The sequence below is a fragment of the Anser brachyrhynchus genome (assembly GCF_964034855.1).
Source record: "Anser brachyrhynchus genome assembly, chromosome: Z".
NCBI classification, from domain to species: domain Eukaryota; kingdom Metazoa; phylum Chordata; class Aves; order Anseriformes; family Anatidae; genus Anser; species Anser brachyrhynchus.
Genome location: NC_137697.1, coordinates 46,794,040 through 46,817,077, shown reverse-complemented (window position 1 = coordinate 46,817,077; position 23,038 = coordinate 46,794,040). Strand labels below are relative to the sequence as shown.

At 44.3% G+C, this 23,038-nt stretch overlaps 1 protein-coding gene across 2 annotated transcripts in view; it reads right to left on the bottom strand.

Annotated features, from left to right (window-relative positions):
• The window catches only part of ABCA1 (ATP binding cassette subfamily A member 1), a 92,945-nt gene extending 72,805 nt beyond the window's left edge, over positions 1 to 20,140 (bottom strand). For both annotated transcript variants that reach the window (XM_080573561.1, XM_080573562.1), the window contains exons 1-2: positions 19,998 to 20,140; positions 4,602 to 4,756 (exon numbers count right to left, since the gene is read on the bottom strand). In XM_080573561.1, the coding sequence (XP_080429687.1) occupies positions 4,602 to 4,667 (66 nt within the window). In that variant the 5' untranslated portion in view covers positions 4,668 to 4,756; positions 19,998 to 20,140. The remainder of the gene's footprint in view (positions 1 to 4,601; positions 4,757 to 19,997) is intronic.
• Between the last annotated feature and the right edge of the window lie 2,898 nt (positions 20,141 to 23,038).

The window sequence follows — 23,038 nt, the reverse complement described above, 5'->3', positions numbered from 1 at the left end:
TTGTTATCACGAGAGCAAAGCTACTAAGCTTATACCTAGTTACTATTTTGTTCTGGTGTATTTACGTTCCCAAAGGCAGGCAAACACTGGTCTGGGGTACTTACATATACACAGTGAGTGTCAGGTAAAGATAAAAGAACTCAGTTATTTAGAGGAATGAGGTGAGGAAAGAAGAAAAGGGTACAATTAAATGCAAAGCATTTTTTAAGGAATTGAAGCACAGCAAAATTCACTGGTATGTGCTACATCCCCCACAGAGGCACATAGAGAAAGCAACACTTCAACACAGAGCTCCTGGAACACAAGCAAAAGAGTTCCAGGCTTGAGCTTCACCAGCTATTCCCTCCTCTCCCCTTCCAGAAAGGCTGCCTAAACATGCATCTTGGGTAAACCACGAGACAAGGAAAACTGAAAGCTTTTTATACTGCTACTTCTATGCTTTGGGGAATGGAAACGAGAGTACTTTCTTGGTCAAGAGAAATCTTTTCTCCTTTGCAGGAATAAAACATCTTATTAGAAAAGATATCTACGTCACTCTTACAGGCCAGACGGAATAAGACCTGCAATCCAGTGGAGGAGATATTCCCTACACAAATGTGTTTTCCTGTATTACACCATTAACAGCTAAAATTAGGCTCTTGACATTCAACACAGAGCACTCCAATCAAACTTGGAGGTGAGATTTCTTCACTACTGTACCTTGAAAAAAATATCACGCTGTAAAATCAGTATGTTAAAACAAATGCCATGATCCAGCAGAGGAACCATCTAGGATGCCTCTTCACAGATACCACTAATGGCTGACATCCATCCACATGGTAACTGTACCCAGAAGTGAAAACGGAGCATCAGAGTCTCCCAGGCATTTCTGGTAATGATGCCCGGCTCTGCAGGATGAGTTTTGAATACTGTTTCCCACCCGTTATTCACATGCACATATTATATAGCCATCGGATAAGGAAATGCACTGAAACTACGCTAACAAAGGTGCCACAAAAATGCCTTAGTAGTCTAATTGCACAATCCAGAAGGTAACCACATGCAGGCTGCATGCAAGGTGCTGTATGCTTCTGCATATGTATGTGCACGCATGTTTCTGGCTTTCCAGATTCACAACCCAGGGAAGGACAAAGAGAAAAGAGGAAGGCCATTTGGACCGACTGAACTATATGTTAGCAGCTGAAGGCTGCTACATCACAGCTGCAAATGAAATGCTACTCCATGAGATGCGGCTGGCAATTGAGGCTTGCCTGGGGTCAAACAATGCATCTGCAGATTTTCAGTAGAGAGTTTGGACTCCCTGGGCAGCCTCTTATGCTATTCGACAAAAAACAAATTATTTTCCTTTTGCTCCTAGAGTTCAATAGGTTCCTTCCCATGCTGCTTCCTGACCTTCACATGACAGCAATTATACCAGAGCTTTTCATCTTCTGGGGCTTTTGCAGAAGAGGACACACGCATACTGAAAGGGATGTGCCTCTCCCAGGTTCCTGCTAAGAAGACACTGAAGAACCAAGTCTCCTCTCCCACTGTTTCATGCTGCAGCGACCAGACCAGCCTGGTGAACAGTAAAACGAAACTCCAAGCTCCCGACCCCGGCTGCCACCCCTGCCCCATCTGGAACTGAGGAAGGAACATCCCGTTTGCACACAGAAGGTGAGTTCAGAGGCAGCACAAACTGTTCATAGTTTTACTAGGCTAGTTCCCAAAGCATGCCCAATTTATACCAGTTGGCTGACAATGCTGGCTACTATTAAATATTGAAATCAACACTGTGTCAACAGGAAATCTGTTGAGCAACAACTAACCAAACTACCACCCCATCTCACTGTCAACCACCCTCCCCATCTTCATGGTCCAGTTTCCATGGGGGGAGCTTCTAGTGCTGACCAGTCTCTCCATGCCAGTTTGAGACGACTCCTGATTTGCAAGACTGCAGGGAGAGATAGCGCTTTTACACAACAGTGACCCCTGAACATGATTTTTTTTTTCCCCCTGCTCTCCCCCTGTGCGCTCCTTCCCCCCACTCCAATGCTGTTGGAAGCTATCCAGTACAAAGTAACGCTTGAATTGCACACGTCAGGCTGAGCTTTGAACCCAGCTTTCGCAATGCAGCCCAAACTCACAGCACCAGAGGAGAGAGTTCAGTGGGAAGAAAAGGCTAGCCCACGCTTCTTGCAGGAAAAAAAATATTTCTGGGCTACATCTTCAGCAGGTACAAACGGTTGAGCACCACTGCCAGCAAACGTAGGTGAAGGACAGCAGTCTTCTAACAGTAGAGCAAACAGATGAATGACTGTGCAGACGTGACAGCACCATGGTGAGAAAAGAGGTTCTGCCATTTCCTTTCCATTTTTTCAAGTGGCCTTCCCCTCAATATCTGCAGTTAAAGCCTGAACTGAAACCATTAATGAGCAAAACCATGGAGATATATGCAGAATGTGTGAGGAAGGAATGACTGGGGATTTCACTGGGTATTGACTAATAATATTGGTATGGAATAGACTATAAAGCAGTAGTCTTTGGGCTACGCAATGGGAAATTGATACAGAAGCTGGTGAAAGGTACCAAGAAATAGCTGAACAGATCCAAGATTGCGACAAAATTACAAGCAGGAAAGTCTTTTTCCACCAACATGCAGACATCTTCTGCGTTTTTGTGGCATTGCCAAAAGACCTGTATGAACTTGTGCTGCCTGGCACTCTAGCCTACAGTTACTTGATAGGACATGCCATGCTAGACTCAGACATCTTCAAGTAACCTTCAGACCCAATGCATTAATTTCAGAAAGTCCAGCCAAAACAGCCATCATTCTCAGCATAAAACTCAGCTCCTCTGAAGTCTCCTCCTAGTTGAACCAGTTTAAGCATTGCTCCAGAGGATACAATCTCCTACAGTTCCCCCAGGCTCATAAAGCCATTCTGGGAGAGAACGGGAGTAAGATTTCTAGTAGCAAGGGAGGAAGAGACTATTTTCAGTTCTGAGAGCCTAGGTTACTTTGGTGGTAGTTGAGAACAGCCTGCTCTTTTAGGAGCTGCAGCTACTACTGAGACTACTTTCCCCAGCTCCATTGCAACATTTTTCTAAATTATGAGGCAGTTCAGAAGGTTAGGATGCTGACCCATACGTACTTCCAGAGAGCAGGCAATGTCATTCCTTAGGGCTGGCACAGCCCACAGCTTATCAGCTGGGCTGTCTTGTCATGGAAGATCAAGGCTCTTGGGTAAGTACAAAAACATGCAACTTGCACGGAAATTCCTGCCACCTTGATAGCACTGCAACCGTGGAGCTTACAGGAAAAGTCTAATCTGGCAGGAGTCCCCTTTGTCTGATTTTATTTAAGCACTGTAAGAATAGGATAAATTCAGCTCTGAATTCACTGGACACCAGTCCTATGACAAGACCCAGACATTTGAGCAAAGACCTCATAGACTGTTTCTGTCTCCCCTAGTGAAAATGATAGCTGTCTGTCTCTCCCGTGTGACTCTGAGTTTCTAAAACGACCCAGCCCCAGCCAGCTGGCAAACACCCTGACATTTGCAGGGTTCAGAAAGCTTATCAGAGAGACCACTTTCCACTCACCACCTCGGTAACTCGTGTTCCCTTTGCATACCCTACTCATACCTCCTCAAGGTCAGTCCTAATGGGACAGTTCCTCAGCACAGCCCTGTTCTACAGAACATGCCCCAGTCCAACACAGCTACCTCCAAAATTCCTGGAGGAGAAACAACATGCTTTCTGTGGCTTTTAGCTGTCTGCAGGAGTTACAGCATGCTGTGAGGTCTCATTGATGTTAAGACAAAAAGCCTTGAGAAGAATATGCTGAATTCACGCTCTTGTGCCCCTGTCGCCACAAAGAGAAACTCCTCTTGCATACAAGTAGATTTAGTTGCATGGTTTAGTGGTGGACTTTAGTGCTAGGTTAAAGGTTGGACTAGATGATTGTAGAGGTCTTTTCCAACCTGAATGACTCTATGATACTGTCTACCCAAGCAGGTATGATTCCACACTGCTAACAGATGGTGGGGCCAGCACTGAAACTGACCAGAACATGCCTTGGTAGAAAAGCATCAGTTGCCTGGATTCCTCTCCACAAGAATCTCAGAACACGTATCTTGTCAGCCACGTAAACTACAACACCTGTCGGAAAGGTACACAGAACGTTTGTGTTTCTCTCCTTGATTACAGATTGAAAATGCCCGCTACTGCCTCTAACAGAGGTCCCAACATTGCTGGTGTTGGGAAGTGGCTGAATTTCTCTGCTGTTGCTGCAGCTTACAGAAGTCAAAAGCTTTTAGACCCCAGGGGATGTTTACGTCCCTCCCTGCTGCACGCAGCAGACATGCACCCTCTCTGTCTGGTCTGATGAGTGTTTCAGTCTCCATATTCTCCTGCTGGGATTCAGGACCTCCAAGCCCCCACAGTTGCGTGCACCCACACTTTTGGGATTTGAATCAGCCCTCTGCAAAGGAAGACCAGTTGTTCTTCCAGAATCCACTAAGATTTGAGACACATAGATACAGGAATTTTTCTCTGTGTTGCGTTACAAGTAAGCTAAAGGCTACAACTTAAGACCAAAAAACCCTTTGGCTAATACTTACAGTCTGTCTTCTCCTATAGGTGAAGTTCTTCCATAGCAGCAATCCCAGCTGCGTCCAAAAAGCCATCGCTCTTCAGCAACGCCTTGCTCCTCTTGTGCAGCAGCAGCAGTACACAGCAAGGAGGTTGTGGCTGGGCATTAACTAGAAAACAAGAGCTGAAAGGGAAAACCTGTGTTAATACAGGAAACACAACAAGACACAGAAAGGCAGAGACTGTGCCCTGCAAACCCACATAACCTTGCAGCACCCCGGTGCATTCCCTGTCTCTTCCTTCTTACCCCGTGCACTCCACCCGAGCCTCGTGGGCCCAAGTAAACTCAGATTTAGAATCACTGCCTATTACTTCAGAGCTCCAAGATACAGAAGAATGAAACACCTGCAAGAAAGCAATTTCCCTGCTTCCTTCCTCCTCCAAAAAAAATGAAAGCAAAAACAGCCCTGAAGGGGGAAGAAACCATAGGCTTTGAAAGCTGATTTAGAGACTCTCTGAATGAGGTTGAACCATACAATTCTGACAACTGTTGGTTTTTTTTTTTTCCCTTAAGCGTCTTTCCATAGTTATTTTTATAATGGTGAAAAATGTAACACCAAATCAGGAATCCCTTTGTTTGGAAGTCCAATCAGCACCACAGCTTGTAGGACAAAATGCTATGCAATTAACAGGCAAGGGAGAAACATTCATCTCCTTGAAATGAAGAGACTTAAGAATGACCCTACCACCATTTACATTTGGATAAAGTGAATGGAAAATCGCTGTTGAGTCAGTGTCAGGTCTTGCAGCCACCTGGCCTCCACATCTGTTGTGAATACTGTGCATTCATTATGCACCTTGTAAGACTATGAGAAAGTATAAAGGATTTAAAAAACACATTTGTTTCTTTGGTGGCTTTTAATAATTACATGATATAGGCTTGGGTACACAGAGACTTCCAGGAAGGCTCAGATGGAAAGGTGAGCTTATAGCTTATAGCAGATTGAATGTCATTAAACTTTTTTTTTTTAAGAATTAATTTAGCATAGCTTAATTTACTTCTGAGTTTAAGCCACTTCAGAGTAAGAGCATTTTCATTCCAAATAAGTGTCCATGCAGGAATTTGGCTAAATCCACATCAAATTAACTCTGATTTATGTTCCTGAATACACTCTGTTGACAGACTTAGTGTTAACAGGACAACTAGCAACTGATCCAAACACACTACGAGATAACCATCCCCTCTAACATCTGTTAGAGTGGGAACACACATGCTTTTGATTCTAACATCCCACATACCAGTATCCGAGCCTTATGATTCAGAGTTGCATGCTTGATTGCAAACTGCATTGAAAACATTTTGAAAATCTTTAAATGTACTAGGAAGATAAGACTTCAAGGAATGCTCTGACTAGTCCTGTACTGGACCAAGACTGGATTAGAAATGGTAGTTCAGGATGTGAGCTTTGAGTTAATGAATATCTGCAGCCTTTAAGACTTGCCCACAACTAAATCCATTATTACAATGACTTGCAGATTAAAAAGTTGTTTTACAGTATAGGTCTGTGCTACAAAAAAGTTTCCCTATCATGGCTAATGAAACAAAGTCATGCTAGTGCTACAGACAATTACACTGTAGAATCACAACAGGACAACAGTGCTTCTTTATGCCAGTTTAGGGAAGCAAGAATGATAACAGACGCCTACAAAAACCTACAAATTGAACCTCATGTCAGTACCCAGGCAGATGAGTGTACAGCCAGCATGGGTTCGTTAACCACTGCTATAACTCACTGAAATGACCTGTGCCCACAGATGCTCCTCTTCACAGGTAGATGCCCAGTGGATCTGGCAGGACAGCCTTCCTCCCCCAGCACTGTGATTTCCTCTATTCAGAGCACCCAGACACTAACACGTTGCAGATGCGTGCACATCTGGCTGGTAGGTAGTGAATTCCCAGACATGCTCAGAGCGAGGCACTACAACACCTAATAGCACATACAAAGCATTAAAAAAATCCCACTGTACCATCCTATCTACACTCTGCAACAAACTACTTCCCAGTGTTTTCCAACAACTACAAAACCCCACAAGTGTAAGTGCCACAGGAAGGATCAAGAGAGCAGGAAGGATCCTGAGGAAAGCCAGAGAGACCTGTCATTCTGAATGGAAATGCACACAGTTCATGAAATCATAGAATGTCTTTAATAACCAGCATAAAGGTAGAGTAAAATTTGAAGCCATCCAGAGGATGTTTGAGTTAGTCACTGTATATCTGGTTTAGTCCATGCCAGTGAAAATCGAGATGTTGTTGCCTTGCAATTGCAGGCAGCCCCCAGGATTCAAAATACAGAACTACTGCTTAATAGAGGTTGGAGGGTTCACATTGCATTAGCACTCTGTAGTGAGATAAGGGCATATATGTGCTCACTTAACACACATCTCTGCTGATCAGCAGAAGCCTGTGCAACTAGACTCTGCTATGCCTGCTTGGATTGCAGCTCTCCAGAGTTTAGATAAACTTTATGGGGAACAGAGAAAATGCGAAGGCTTTCATATCAGGCTAGTTAGTCTGGATACAAGTTTCAAGTTAGGAAAAATATATTGGTTTGTTACAACTGTACTGGAAGATTGGAAAACTTGTTCCAGATGTTGACACTACTAGCTAAGTCTCCACATTAAGCCAAGGGGCAGGTCCTAACACTGGATACCTGTCAACTGCACAAAACCTGAAGCTGAAGTGTCCCCACTTGTACCTCTTCCAGCCATGTTGAGATGACAGCTTCAGAGACATATTTTTGCCCCAATATCTCTCACAGAGTGGGCAACCCAGGTTTTGTTGGTGACTAGAGCTGTCTCTGATTTTGATCCACAGAGGCTGACATATTTGGTTCACTGCTGATACAGGTTAACTAGGTCCACCTGAATTACTAATGCATCAAAATGCTCTGCAAGCTAAGAAACTCAGATGAAAATGGGTTACCTCTCTTTCAGATGTTCTAGCTGTCAGAAGGCAAGAACTATAAAGCAGCAACACAGAAAACTGTGACAGACCCAACACTCCCAGCTCAAGGAGCTGAAGTCCACCTGTATTTCCACTTCAGACTAGCCTGGGAAGTTCAACACAGCTGGGAAACCCAACTTGCCATTTAGTACTGCAGTGCCAAATGCACAAACACCAGCCAGTTTCCCTTTTGTGTCGCACCTAAGGAAAACTTTGTGAGTCAACTGTATGCATCAGTGATCACTCCTGACACTTACCCAGAACCCTCTAAAAAAGCAACACCATTTCTGTCTAGAACAGCAGGGATTTAAGACTGCCAAGACTGGGCCTATCCTTTTAAAATGCAATCTCTTGCTTCTGTAAACCTCTGCTCCGTGACAGCAGGAACAATTTCCCCAACTGTAACAAGCAGCACGACCTGGTTGTGTAGAGGTCTTTGCTGTAGACGTACACCTTGCACATTCAATCTTCTCATTGTGTGAACACTGCAAGTTTTCCAGCAGAGGTAGGTATCCATACACAGCAGTTTTAAGCCTAAGGGCAATAAATAGGCTTACTTCTCTTAATCACCCAGCAATCTGTTTTTGTCTAGCTCTGCTTCAGCATTTCTCCACCTCTTCACCAACACATGCAACACCACTGCATAGCTTAGACAACATGGAGCACACCAAGGGAGGCTCAAATTGCCTATAGCTTTGGGATACACCTGGCAGCTGTCTGGTACCTCAGGTGCAAACTCTATCCACCACCTTACTACAAATAAACAGATACCATCAGAAAGGGCTGTCTGATAACTGAAACAAGCAAATGGTGTTTGGAGTAACGTCCCAAATCCCACCATATGCCCTATGCAACACAGATAGAGCAATGAGCATTCAGATAACCATACAGCCAGGCAAAAGGATCAAAGGTTCACCCTACATTTAACCAGCAAATAAATTCTGGGTATCCAGTATACAGACCTCCTCGAATGCCTTACCAATGTGCCACTCAGACTTGCATACACTTAACATGCTACTTACTAAGCATTCCAAATTTTTGCAATTCATGACAAAAAAAACACACAGGAGGGATGAAGCAAAGGCATCTAGATATTCCCCCCATCTTTTGATAGTCTTCTGCATAGTCTCTTCCCTGAGAGAAGCTTACCCTTCCAATTACAAAACAGCTGTTCAACCCACAGAAATCTGTGGGCATCAGAGACAGAGGCAGGGCAGATCAGCCTGCGTGTACCTTCTGATCCAGTCCGGGGTTCCTGCTTATACTGGGTCGGGACCCTCTCTACCAGCTCAGACCAAGCAGCCACAACAGCTACCTGCACAATTAAAGCATGAGGGTCCACACACTTGTCCCAGGGGCTGCCTTTGTATATAGCACTTCTCCCCACTGCAGAAACCCTGCAGAGGTTCCAGACCTGCAAGGCTGCAATTCCATCTCAGTGTGCAATTCAGAAAATTACTCCTAAGAAATAATTACACTATGGGGCAAGCTCTGAAAATGCTGACAACAAAATACACACTTTGACCAACCCTTTCTTTCTAGATCGGTGCTACCCCACTCTTTGGAAGTAGAATGGCTGTTGAAAAGTCCATTAGCTGGTATGCCAAGAGTTTCCAGGTCCAATCAGTCTTAAACACAAAGCTATGTATTTTTCAGCTGTAGATTTTAAGAGGGGAAAAAAACTCAAGTGGCAGAGAACCAATTCCCTACCCCCATGCCTGGTGTCTGTACTAAATAAACATAAAACAGCCTTCAAAAGCAGCTTTCTGCAAACAATGCAGCTGTTTGCTTTCTTTTGGGGGCGAAAAAACCTTTTCCCTAGAGAAGAAATCACTATTTAGACAGTGAACAAAGCAAACTTATCAAACCTTATGAGACTGGAACATTTCAGGATTCCGGCAGCAGGCTACCTTCAAGCCTTCAGCAACGACTTAAACCCAGCCCTGGTCAGCAGAGCTAAAAGCTTTTTTACCAGTTGATGAAGGTTCAGAGGCCTCCATGAAAGCAGTCAGTGGCTTCTGTCCCACCCTCTTGGTCAGATCTCCACATCATAAAAGCTACCATCATTGGCAGCACTCCACAGACCAACCAGCCAGGGAGAATATCAATCTAATATCTAGAGCTGATGCCCTCTGAGAGAAAAGAAAATATTAGCTGCTGTACTACTACAGCCAGTACTGTTCCTCTACTATGAGCAAACATGGTCTAGCACATTACACAGTCCATCTCAGATTAAAAGCTGTACATCTGCTTAACACCATTAGCTTTTTTATAAGTATCTATCAAATCAAACAGCCGCTCTTTGAAAGAAATGGGGCAAGGGAAGAAAAAACGGCAGTTTTGAGCTGAAACAGTCATTTTGGGGAATGCCGAGAAATGACTTAACATTTCATTTCCTTTAGGTAGGTCAAGCTGCATTTCGTGGAGTAAACAGTATCATGAGCCACGTCAACCCTGCAAAGCCCAGACCCAAGAGCAAAGTCCCCCAGTACTCCATATGCCACTAAGTGTGAGCAGGTCCCCATGACGGCCATGAACAACGATGGCAAGAGAGAAGTGCATGCCTCAAGAATTGACATTTTGATTTAAACAGGACAAGCCATCAGAGAACTAGTAGCCCTTCTGTTCATTTGGGGAGTAGAGGTGCAGATTAAGTCAAGAGACTAGAACGAAGTCCACGACTCCCAGATCAGGGTCTAACATCCTGGCCATTTCTCTGCAGGACATCTAGACCTAAGCTTGTGGTTTCTTCCAGCACAGTAGCTACAGCCAAGAGACTTACACAACCACATCCACCTCATACAACCTGTGAAAGTGCGAGGCAATAAGCAACTCTCAAGACACAAGTATTAAGTACCCCTTCACCATAACTTCCATGATTTCCAGAAAGGGATAAGCATTTTGCCTCTACACAACTTCAACAAGACTAAAGGAATTGGAAAAGCAGCATTAGTTACAATGCTGTTGAGATTAGGCTCAACAAAGAGCAGCTGAGGACAAATGCAAGCAATTACTTATCCCACTGTTAGGGATCTAACTGGAGATAATCTCCACAGCAGAAACAGACAGTGCATGAAGAATCAGGAGTAAATGTCCATTCTAAAACCAAAGCAACCCATGCAAAGTTTGCAAGACTAATAGGAGCAAATCTGACATTCACATCTCTAAAACCTTCAAGAAGTCAAAAAAACTCATTAACTCTTGACTATGAAGTCAAAAAACTCAAGACTATGAGTTAAAAAACACATAGGCAAGAAGGGAAACTGCACCCAAACAATAACACTCTTCTAGGAATAACACCATTGCTCTTTTAAAGTCACCCTTTAACTCAAACAGCCTGAACTACGTTACAAAAAGATGCCTTCAAAAATGTTAGCAGCATGGTCAGTTCCAGCAACTCACCCTGGGCCACAACCAAAGCATAAGCAGAGATGAGAATACAACTACCAGATGCCACACGTCTGTCTCCCAGTTTAAGCACTGTTAAACTCTGTAGCAATAACGAGCAATGCAGGGTCAGCAGAGGAGGTATGAGCTTTGAACCTGCAGCCTGCTCTCTGGGACACAGGATCATTATCAGTGGAGCCACACAGACACTAAAAAGCAAGTCTTTCGTAACATCCCCACAGAGGACTTCCATTTCTTTCCCATTTGCCAGAGGAATATTGGACAAAATTTCCTATTCCATCAAAAAATTCATTCAATGAGAAGTGCTTTCCTTCTCAAAATGACCCAGATCACATTGCAGGGTTTAATCTGACTGCTTATTGTTAACAATGTGATTGGAGAGCTTCTGGGTCAGCAGGCAAGGACTTAATTAGGACCACAAACAACATTTGGGTGGTGATTCTTGGCAAGATCCTCCACTAGTTTACATCACTTTACACATACTGACTACCTGGCTTTATGTTTGCCAATAAACAGGTGCTGGCCTTGTTCTCCAGCACTTACTAACCCTGTAAGCAACTAGAACATTGTTTTCAACTTGGCCATCTGTCTGCCATCTGAATAACAATGATGCATATGACTGAAGCACTTTAAGATCTAGCTTCATGGTAATAATCCACAACCAGTTTGACTCATTTCCCCCTGAGGAGCATGTCGAGTTTCCTAAAACCCTCTAAGAATAGTGTCAAGGTATCAGTAGGCTGACTAAACATTCTCATGGAATCCGACCAGTGTCCAAACAAAACCAAGACACTGCATTTCACTTATCCACAGGGTCCTTACAGCAGCATACACACAGCTACAAAAGACCAAGTAAATGACTACCCTTTGTTTAAGAGGGCTGAACCTCACCGAAGAGAAAAGACAGCTGGTAGAAAAGAACTGCTCCTTTTAAAAACAGCAGGACAAGAAAATAGCTACTCTCAACCTGCTTTAACTGCTGCTATTAAAACAATTAGTCCTGTAAAAGAGACTGGTACTGGGTTCTGCCTGTCACAGTATGAATTACAGGAGGATAGGAACCCTAGACCTTGCTCTGGCAGGAACTGTAACAAATACAGTGTGATGTTAGGGGCAGAAATCCAGCACCCCAAATATTTAGGCAAAATTGAAAGGGACTTCTAAAAGGTACCTAGCCTTGACACTAGGAATAAACAGTTGGATTTTTCCAAAGCCAGCATATTAAGTGCTGAGTAGCTCGAAAAGACCAGCTATGAATCGCTGAGCAGAGATCATTATGAAAGCCTGAGACCAAAATGAATATTACAAGCACAGAAACTGCTGGCCATGAACTCTTCAGATGGTCTTGCTTCCTCTTTCTGGCAAAGCTGAAGTCCCAAGAAGTATTTTTAGGGCACAGGTGGGTCCATGCCTACCAAGGAGAAATAAACCATAAGAGATAGTCTGAGAAAGACCTGAGCACTAGCTTACAAAGTATTCCATAATATAAATTGGACTAGATTTTCCAAATGTTGTAGTGCCTCCTTAGGCATTTATATGAAGCCATGTTTTTAGACAGGGCTGGTGTTTAGAAGCCTCCTTTGTGACAGAGCATACCCAGTTCCTTTGAAAACCTGTCCCAGGTCACATAGGAGCAATGTTCTCCTACCAGAATGACCACAACGACTGGTTCTCCTTACTGCTAGCACATTCAGGAGGCTCACTGGTGAAAACAAGTGTGTTTCCAATGCAATGGAAGAAGTCAGGCTTGCACGTGCCACAGCTGGACTGGCCCAGAGAAAGGCACGTGCAAGAGATTGTGTCACACAATTCAGCAAGAGCAATTGCTTAAGTGTCAAGTATAACACTCAAACACAGTTGTCTGTTTTACCAAAAAAAACTTCCACTGGAACATTGTGAAACACATGAAATATTTTAACTTTCCTATTACACTGGACATCCGAACTCTCCCCATACAAAAAAAAGAAAGAGGCCGAAATATAGTCCATTCTCTGGTGAAAACAAACAAAAAAACGATTTGCTTTATCACGGCCAATGTCCAAAAATCCATAGTCCATATTAGCTGATTTTTTTTTCTTTGGCTCTCAAAGAATGAGCTCCTCTCTGTAGTGGGATCTAGAAATAATTGAACATCCTGCTAAAATAATAATTGCGACATTTGAGCTCAATTCATGCCATTAAGCTTTGATCTCTGAGCAACTATAGCATTGTCAGTACACAGTCTGCAAAAAGCTGTGTAACACAGCCTCAGTCACTTTTTCCAGCTGATGACGCATCCTGTTTAAGGACGTTATCTCCTCAAATGGGAAAAAGGAGGAAGCATTTCACATTGCAAAAGGTACCGTTTTCTGCATCACAGACACCTTCAGGGTGAGAGGAAAGACAAGGCACCCCCCAAGAAAGTCATCAGCCTTCTCAACTTTTTGGAACAGAAATCTGTGAGCTCAAGGGGTCTTAGGCAAGAAAACCTCTTCAGCACCACTCCCTGCTCACTGAATCACTTCATCCATACAAAGCAGCTAGAGATCTGTCTTAAAAGTGTACACTGGATAAGTGCTCCACATTCCTACCCTGGAATGGCTGGAGCACCACTGGGGTATTTATATCTTCTCTTGAGCAAAGTCACCACACCTTGCAGTGTTGCCATCACCTTCATAAGGACTTTTTTTGGAAGGCGATGTCTTCAAAGTCTTGTTTCTGTAGCTTGCTCTTGATCTTGGGAGAAGACAAGGTTACAAACAGCCCAGCACAAGATTAAACTGCAGTTTGAGATGTTTGTCTGCCCTGTAACATCCGAATAAACTTTACAGTTCTTTTCTTCTTGATCTTTGCCATCTGGGAGCAGCATGTCATGAACCAGCATAAGTCCGGTAACAAAGCAGAATGCAACGTGGCTCATACTGTGGGAAACATCCCAGAGGTGTCTTTGGGATTCACTGGCGCAAGGAATAAGCTGTCTGTGAAGCCTGGTACCTACACAACTGCACTGATATCTGTCACACAGGTATAAGTTACAGCAGAAGAAACAAAAAAAAAATTCTCTGAACTATGCAGAAAAGAATCAGCCAAGAAAAAGCCTCTAGCACAATGCAAGGAAGTGACATAGTCAAAAAAAACACAAAAAAACAGGTGGCAAAGGCAGTATTTTGCAACAGATGTCAGTTTGAACTGTTTGACCCTTGAAACCCTACAACAAACTGTCCCACAACACGACTTCAGCTCCCACATCACGAGCCACCCAACAATATGTACGTAGAAACTAGTAATTCACTAGAGATAATAAAAGTGTCCAAATGCTTTCGAAAGTAATGAGCGTCAGCTATGAAGAGGAATGAATTTCTGCTCTATCTTTGCAACTGATACGGCTTTCAATAACCACTTATCTCTAAGGTTATTCATAGAGGAATAAAAAATAATTGGCATAGATGATAAGAATGGAGGCAGCATGCCTTTTGCAGCAGGTGTGGCACTGGGCACCTTGCCGGGAGTGCTGCCAGAAAGTTGTGTGCAAAGCTTCCCCTTTTTGCCTGGTTCACAGAAACAAGTCGTTCCGCACATTTATGTTCTGTAGCTCCAGCTGTACAACTCACACTCCTGCAGCTAAAGCTCCAATCCTTAGGTTCAACAAGACAGTTAGCAGGCATGTAAAATACACAAAAGTATGTTTATTTTAATATAATGCACATACTGATGTAACAGAGACAAGGATGACCGAATTTGTTCATATCCTAAGTTACACCTCTTCAAGCAAGATTTGGGACAAAGATCCATTAGTTTACTCGCACAATTTCAAGGGACTAAATCCAGCAGTGAAGAGCTGTGGTCTATTCAATTTGAAGCAAAGGACTAACAATTCAAGAAACTTCAGGTAGGTGCAGAAGTGACATTAAATGCTGAAAGGGAGAGAGTGAGCTCGTAAAAGAAATGTAAACAAAATAGTTTGGCAAGTTGCTAATGGAAATGGGATCCAAGCCATACATTTTCTGTTGAGCTTAGGATATTCTTAATGATGCTGAGAAATTTCCACTGGAGTCAAAGCATACTCCCACAGACAATCCAATTGACTGCAATTATGTCTGGATTTATATGTGAATGCAACTGGGAAGAAAAGATACGGCTTTCTTTAGGATGAATATTTCAATATTGGTTTGTTAAAGCTGATAAACAAGGTGGTAAGAATTGCTACTCTCATTTAATAGGGTAAAAAACATCAAGAATACTTTAAAACAAGTAATTTTGATAAAAAGCACATTGTCCAGTGATAGCATAAAGAATGAAATGCAAGATTAATTTAGTTTCATAAACAGAAAATGCTTTAAGAAAGGACTAGATTTTGAACTTGGGCTCCACTGCTGCTACTAGAAAGAAATGTATATGCTTCTGCACATACAAAAGGTTGCTGCCATTTCATTGTTTGAGTGAGGGGAGGTTTTTGGTTTTGTTTTGTTTCACTTTTTAATACATTCAAATTTGGTCCTAACTCTGCTTAAACCAGCAGCCACAACAAAATTCCTGTTATGGGAGCATAATCACAACATGGGTAAGAGGAGAAAAAGACATCAACACATCCTAAGAATATAAACTTATCCCCCATGAATACATCTCAGACAAAACACGCGTTTGATAATTTCTGCTCGTTTCTTTTGAAGGCACAAGAACTCACTTGCAAAAGCACAAGCTATGTCTGAAAACATGGGCTTTACAATTTGGTTGCTGACACAAGCAACACAGCCAACAGTCTTTAAAAACAGATGCATTACAGTGCTGCAGCTGAGCAAAAATACACTTTTGCTTTTACCTTGCAGAATATAAGGTTTTGTGATCTCATATTTATAGTGACAATAAAATCAGTTAAGGGGAAACGGAACATGTCATCACAAGACAGGCACTGTTGCTGGAAACCAGGTTATCCTGGGCCTGCTGTTGTCACCTAGTCCGCCACCACTGTTGCCCTGAGACCTTACACATGGCTTAATTTTGGCTTTTACTTACAGCCAAGAATGCTAATGAACATTAATTGCATAGCTTGCGTCCCAGCTCCCAGTGACAGCCTTTCACTGGGACATGGGCTAGTCAAACTGCAGAATGTTTAAGGGAGCCAAGCAAGCAGGCTGGTAGCTGTTCTTGGCCACTTCTTTACCTTCCATGCAGCCCTGCCTGCTAGAAAGGAAGCCAGACCTCCAAAACGATCTCTGAACCATGTGGTCAGAGGCTCTGACTTTGTTTGCTCTTTCCCAAAGAACGACCTTGCTATCTAGCCCAAGCCAGAGCAGTCTTGGAAAGGCTCTTCTGCTCTCCTCCTTTTGCCTAACGCCAATTGTTCCCTAACAAAGTTAACACAACACAAACGGATCTCTTATTGGATTAGATGGAGCTCTGCTAAGCAACACTCCTCCAGAAAATAACAGAAGAGGAAAAAGGTCAGCTTGTATATGGATATTTACGCCTTTCAGACCGATGTATATTCTTCTTATAATCCGTGATCAAGCCTTTTCACTAATAACCCAATAAATCTTAAGATCTGAATGCTCCTATTTTTCCTACAGTGTTAGCTTGTTGTGTCAGGAAAGCTGCATCAACAGTTTTCCATCCTACTCTGTCTCTCCCTCAGTCCTTGAGGCAAGCTCACATGTTTTCTGCCCTATGACAAGTGCTAAAAAAGACAGGTCTTGCTTTGCTGTTTTTTGTTCATTTGTTTGTTTTATTAGAAAAACAGATCTAAAAATAGATAAGAGGGTACTCTGCTCAGTAGTTCAAATCATAGTAACTCTTATGAGTTGCTCTGTATGACTTTCCTACAGCCAGTAGAAATAGAGGAGTATCTCCTACATAACAGGAAATATTTTATTTTTTTTAATAATAGCAATCATCTTCTACAAGTAAGAATTCTACCATAGTATTTATGATCTTTATTCTTAATATCAGTAATCGTAACTGTGCTGGATAACTACACAGTAAGCTTTCAAGAATTAAGGATTCAAATCTTCACAGCAGACATAAAAACTTCTACCATGTCAGCCCCTAGCTGCCTCAGATGAACTAGGAAAATATGGCATATATATGTGTGTGTGTGTGTGTTTTATTAAACAGCAAATCCTGACTCTGGCCAGTCACAGCAGGAGTCATCAAGAATAAGCAGCCTAATAGAAACATGCTGGTGTTTGGTCAGCCATGGCCTCCGGACTTATTTCAGGATTTGGTGTGTTGCCCAGCCTAAGAGACCTATATAAACACCGAGGGTGCTTGCTCCAAGGTTACTTAAACAAAGGGGTAGTCTGGTTCCCCTTCTGCCCTGCTCCTGTCATTATCTCTGTGCTGGCACCAGCGTGCACAAACCCACACTAAAACCCTGAAGACAGGATGCTAAAGCTAAAAAAAGTTTTCATCCCTTCCATCCCTCGGTGAAAGCACCCCCAGACCCGAAAGCTCGGAGAAAAAAGTTAATTTCAACTTTGTTCACTCTGGGTTGGTCAACTCCCAACACCAGCCCAGAGGGCAAAACAGATGGGGAGAGACGAGAGAACGGGCACTTGGGGGGAAGTGAACTGGGTCCATTACTAGCGCAGCTGCAACCTTCAATTACTTTGGATTAAAGTTCTAAAGAAACCACACCCTAGGAAATGTTGTGCCTGCGTGGTGCAACACACGTGATAAACACTAGCAGCACTGATCCCATTCTGCCATGGAGGGATGGGTTTGGGACCGATCCTCCTCCTGTTCTGGTTTTGTGGGCACAATTCTGCCAGGTGAACTACTAGCGAGAAAACAGACTTGCAGAGAGGAAGGCAAGGGAGGACTCACTTCCTGAGTTGAGTACACTAGATTAATCTTTGAGAATTTGCATTTTTAATACTCATGCCTTTTCAGCTTCTGTAGTTCAGCACTTCACCAGGCACCACTCTCACCTGCACTGCAATGGCAGGTGCTGAACTTGGTGCTAGACCAGGTCTCTGCTCATGTCAATAGAGCCAAGCCACACAGGTTTTTGAAAACAAATTTGGCATGACAAAACAGGTTAGCTAGCAGCTGCCTGTGGCAAACCCATTTATAAACATGCCTCAGTCTCGCTGGGTGAAAGGGACATTAAGAGATTTTCAATATACCTGCTTACACTACAGCCCAGCTGAATTTGGAAATCTGGAATTTATATCCAAAGATTGCTGTAACTCCTGCAAGCACCAAAACCTCACACATAGCTGCACCCAAGGTGTTTGTTTCACACAAATATCATATGGCTAATTGAACTTCAACAGTAATTTCTCAAGGTAAAGTTACTCTGATGGCTGCAATGCTTGACCACTACACTGTAACAGCAGACAAGAGCCACTGCCATCTCTGGCAGCCCAGAGCCAGCACATACCCACCCATCTCCGCAGAACAACCGTGGTGAGCATACTCTTGCTCTCTCCTAAAGTAAGATATTCTCAACTTCAAAAGTTCAATTTAAGCTCTACCACACAGCTCCTGTTTTCCAGGCTGCAAACCTTTTATCCACAGTTTGGAAAGAGCCGACTTCCAATTCTTACCATGCAGCCCTACTGCACTATGACAACACGATCAACACGGCACATGTTGCGAGTGAAGGCATCAGACTCCTGCCCGTAGCTGCCCAGACCACACCAGATATATATAACTCCTGCCCAGACCACACCAGGTACAGACTGGGGAACCACTTTTACACACGTGAAGGTTCAGATGGGTGCGATGAAGGGTGATGACCCAGGAGCAGCAATTACAGCTGACACATCAGTAACGCCGCAGCCCCAGGCAGCTCCCTGCATGATGCTATGGGAGAGCCTGGGCACATGCTGCCGCCCATCCCTGCTCATGAGGAAGGAAACCTGTGCCAACCAGGAGCAGACCAAAAACATACTCACACCGTGTGTTTATTACCCTAACCCCTTTCAAAACCAAGCGAGACTGCAGTTAGGAAAGCCTCAAGGCAGCAAGCCGGACCATCTGTTGTTAATGGAACATCCCCAAGACGTGGCTGTTCCCTGCTGTACCAGCATCAACCTATTTCCAAAGGCCACCTCCTAACGGGTTTGTAATGCATTAATCTACACCAGTAATCTTCAAGATGGGCACCAATTCAGCTAAAAGTGTGAGCATGTGTTTATATCCCCCTGGCTTTAGTAAGGTCTACTCCAACACATTGGAGATCAACTTTGACCCTCCAAGTAAGTTGATTGCCCTTAAAATCTCCAAGCACAACAGCTGGGGGTGGCGGGACAAATAGCTTATGTTCAAAACAGACAAAAATACTGTTTACTATAAACTTTCAATTTACAGTCAGAGTACCTTCCTCTGATAGACTTTATGCATCTGAGCAGTCACACACGTCCCGAACTAAGCAGCAGTGTTTTGTAGGAGGCTGATGGCAGCCTGTAACATAGCAGAGCACAGACTTCACAACAGCCTGGCACACAGAAGCGGGATATGCTGCCTGCAAGCGAACCTCCTGCCCATCACAAAAGCTGCGGGATCGATTTTTTTTTATTTTTACACTCCCGCTCATCCCAAGGCCCTCCCCGCCCCCGGCGTTTTATGGATTTCCCGTAGGTGTGAAGGGGATGGAAACCCTTCCCGTTATCTTCTAGCAGCCCACCGGGGCTGGAAGGGGCGGCGAGGCGAGCCCCCCTCCGAGAGCGCAGCCAACCCAGAGTCGCTTCGCTCAGGACGAGCTATAATAAAGCGATTACAAAAAAAAAAAAAAAGTAATAATAATAAACAAACACACAGGGAGGGAAAAAGCATGCAGCACTATCCCCTTCCCAGTCCCTTGCCGTCCCGCAAGCCATCCTCCGCGCCTCACTCTAGACACGCTGCGCGCAGCGAGAAACAAAAAGACCAAAAAAAAAAGGAAAAAAAAAAAGAAAAAAAAAAAAAAAAAGGACACATTCGCTTTTTCCCCCCTCGCTCTGTGCCGGGGCCGCCTCCCCCGACAGCAGCCCGCATCACGGCTCGGCACGGCACGGCGCGGCGCATCCCCCTGGCCGCCCTCCTCGCCTACCTCCCGGGCCGGGGGGCCCTGGGCAGCCGCCGTCGGTCCCGCCGGGAGCCGAGCCGAGCCGAGCCGAGCCGCCTTGCCCCTCCGCTCCGCCTCGCTCCGCTCCAGCCCCGACGCCGGCCCTGCTCCCGGGCGGCTGTGGCCCCGCAGCGCCTCTTATAGGGCGGCGGCGACCGCCCCTTCCAAGGCCGGGCAGCGCCGGGGCGTCTTGCTCCCTTCCCCTTTTCTCTTTTTTTTTTTTTATTCCCCTTTCATTAGTTTTTTTTTTTTTGTTTGTTTGTTTTCCTTGCATTTTTTTATTTTGCTTCTCTTCTCTTTTTTTTTTTTTTTAATTTTATTTTTCCCCACTTTTTCCCTCCCCGGAGGGGGGTGAAGGGGAGGCGGGGACGCGGCGATTTGCATGAGGGCGTGCACGTTGCAGCCAAAAACAAACCTCGAGGCTCCGCCCGCACCACACGGGCCCGCACAGCGCGTGGTGGGCCGGGTCGGGAGGCCAACTGGGGGACACGGGTGGTGTGGGACCCCTAGGCGACAAGGGTGGAGGGTGGCCCAGGGACCGCCGAGGAGCGTTGTCGCCGGCGGTGCCAGCTTCAAGAGCACCGGGACACCCCCCACACCGTGTTGCTTCGTGGTGAGGAAGTGGGTGAGGAGCTGTGAAAGTTAGTGCGCTGCTACCTACCCAGAGACAACGATAAATTTGGCCGAAATGGTTTGTGGTGAGACTGGGAACCACTCCCAAAACCTTAAAAAAGCCCCTTCTTCACAGTGCCCAACTTCACCTGGTTGGGACAAGCACAAAGGGCAGCATGTTGGAGACACCTGAGGAATGGCCTGTGCTCGTCATCCTCCCCAGTGGGCTCCTCTCCCAGAAACACCAACCTGCGCATCACCCTTTCCAAAATTTTTGTCAGGAGCACCCAGAAGCACTGCAGTTCAGTCTACGGAAGTGTAGCACTGCATTTCCAATGTGCATGAAAACATGTAACGTGCGAAAGACAGGCAACTCTAAATTATGGTTCCCACTACGGACATAATGCACTGCCATTGCTCATCTGCAGTGAAGTCATTGATGTTATTGTGCGTGCTGTTAAAACTTTGCCTTATTATGAGCAACCTGGATGATACATGGTTACTGAGGGAACTGTACGTTCTAGTTTCTTCGGTTGTGTTTCGATTCTCAGCCTACAACCATTGTATTTTTTCGAGGCGCGCAGAAATACAAGGACCTGAAAGCAAAACTCCAGAGAGCTTGGACTGACTGTGATCTGAAATAATATTATCCACCGGAGTGTCATATATAGTAGTAAATATTCAGATTAATGGTGCAGACCCTTCTGCACTGAATAAACGCAGACACATTTGTTTCGGCAATGACCCAAGCTCCTTTGGTCAGTCACCATCCCACAGAGCAGCTCAGGGATGAACAAAATAAAAACAGACTCGGCTTCTGATCCCAGGCTCCCCCATGCCACTGCTACATATCTCCACTGACTCACATGGACTCAGTCTGTACATTAATCTGGTCACAAAACTGAAATAAAAATTAGGTCCTTGATGTAAAAAATAGAGCCATGTGTTCTTCACTATATACTACACCTTTCAATTTTTACACATTTCCAAACATTTACTAGATCACAATTTTAAATTGTTGTATAAATAACTTCAGTATGCTAGCTCAAATACAGTGAGAAAGAGTACATTTAATTTATTATCAGCAGGGTGTAAGGACTCATCCCATGCAATAAAGTCTGAATAGAGTGGGATGTACTGGGCAGGGTTTTTAAAATAATTAGTGACCTGCCATCAGTAGAAATGGTGCTATGTGAGTACTGAAAAGGGGCTGGAAATTGCCCTGCTGCTGGTGTCTCCTTAAATCAGATTTCTCTGAGGAAAGAGGCTTGTTTTTCAAAACATCATCAGAAAACTAGACTTTTTTAATTTTGGAAATCAGCATCTGTGTCAACTGTTAAAGCATTTGGATATCATCTTCCAGTAAAGCACTTAATACACAGCTGTTCATCAGAAGCAAATGGAGTATTTGATTTAGTTTGCTAAATACCTGTAGGATGGTGAGAAATATCTTTGTGCACTAGCATTTGACAGCATTTTCCACATTTACAATTTCTTGTTTGCATGACAGCACAGTCAGGTTACTGAGAGGCAAGCTGTGGTGAACCGTCCAAGAAGATGAACAAGGAAAGGGAGCATTGATAGAGCCCATGGCTAGCCTGTACACACGCCAAGCCCACAGCTAAACCAGGAATAGATTTTAATAAAAACTCAGTCTCCTGGACTGACAGTATTTATATTTGGTTGGCTTGAGTTTTCAGAGTGGATGAGCACGTGCAGCTCCTATAGATTCCTCAGAGAAATTTGTACCTCCCAAGTCTCACACCCACAGCAAGCATTATGTTGGCTTTTGTGTCCCATGGAAGGTGGGATAGGTTAGTTGCAGGCAAAAGAGTTTCAGTCAGGGAATTGTGCTCAGTTTTGTTTATTGCCAATTAACACAAACTTCCAGGTACTGATTCTGAATATTGAGGGGAAAAAAAAAGAGATAAACAACTGAACGCCTAGGGAAACACCTTTTGGATATTGAGAGGGAAAAAAAAAGACATAGACAGTCAAGCCCTTGGGGAAACACCTTTCTGTCCCTTCCCCAACCTCTCTTCCAGTTAAACACCTCTTCTACCTCTTTCCTAGTCTCAACATCCTTTGTTTTCAGTGGTGTTATGCCCAGTCCTTCCCAATTCCTTCTGTGAGGCACTGGGTGATGAGGGAGGTTGGAGGCAGAGTGTAGTGGTTTCTTGCTGCTGTTCCTCGCTTCTTATTCAATATCCTCCACTGCTCCTCACCTCTCACTGCTACTCTGTGGGTCTTCCATGGGCCACAGTCCCCTCGGGGAAATCTCTGCTCTGGCACAATGTCTCCTTTCAATATTATGTCTCCAGCCATGTCCCCGACCAAACCGCCTTCCATACGTCCCCTCCACTTACTCCTCCAGTGTCTCCTGCTCCCAGTCTCCTGCCCTTCCTCAGATACAC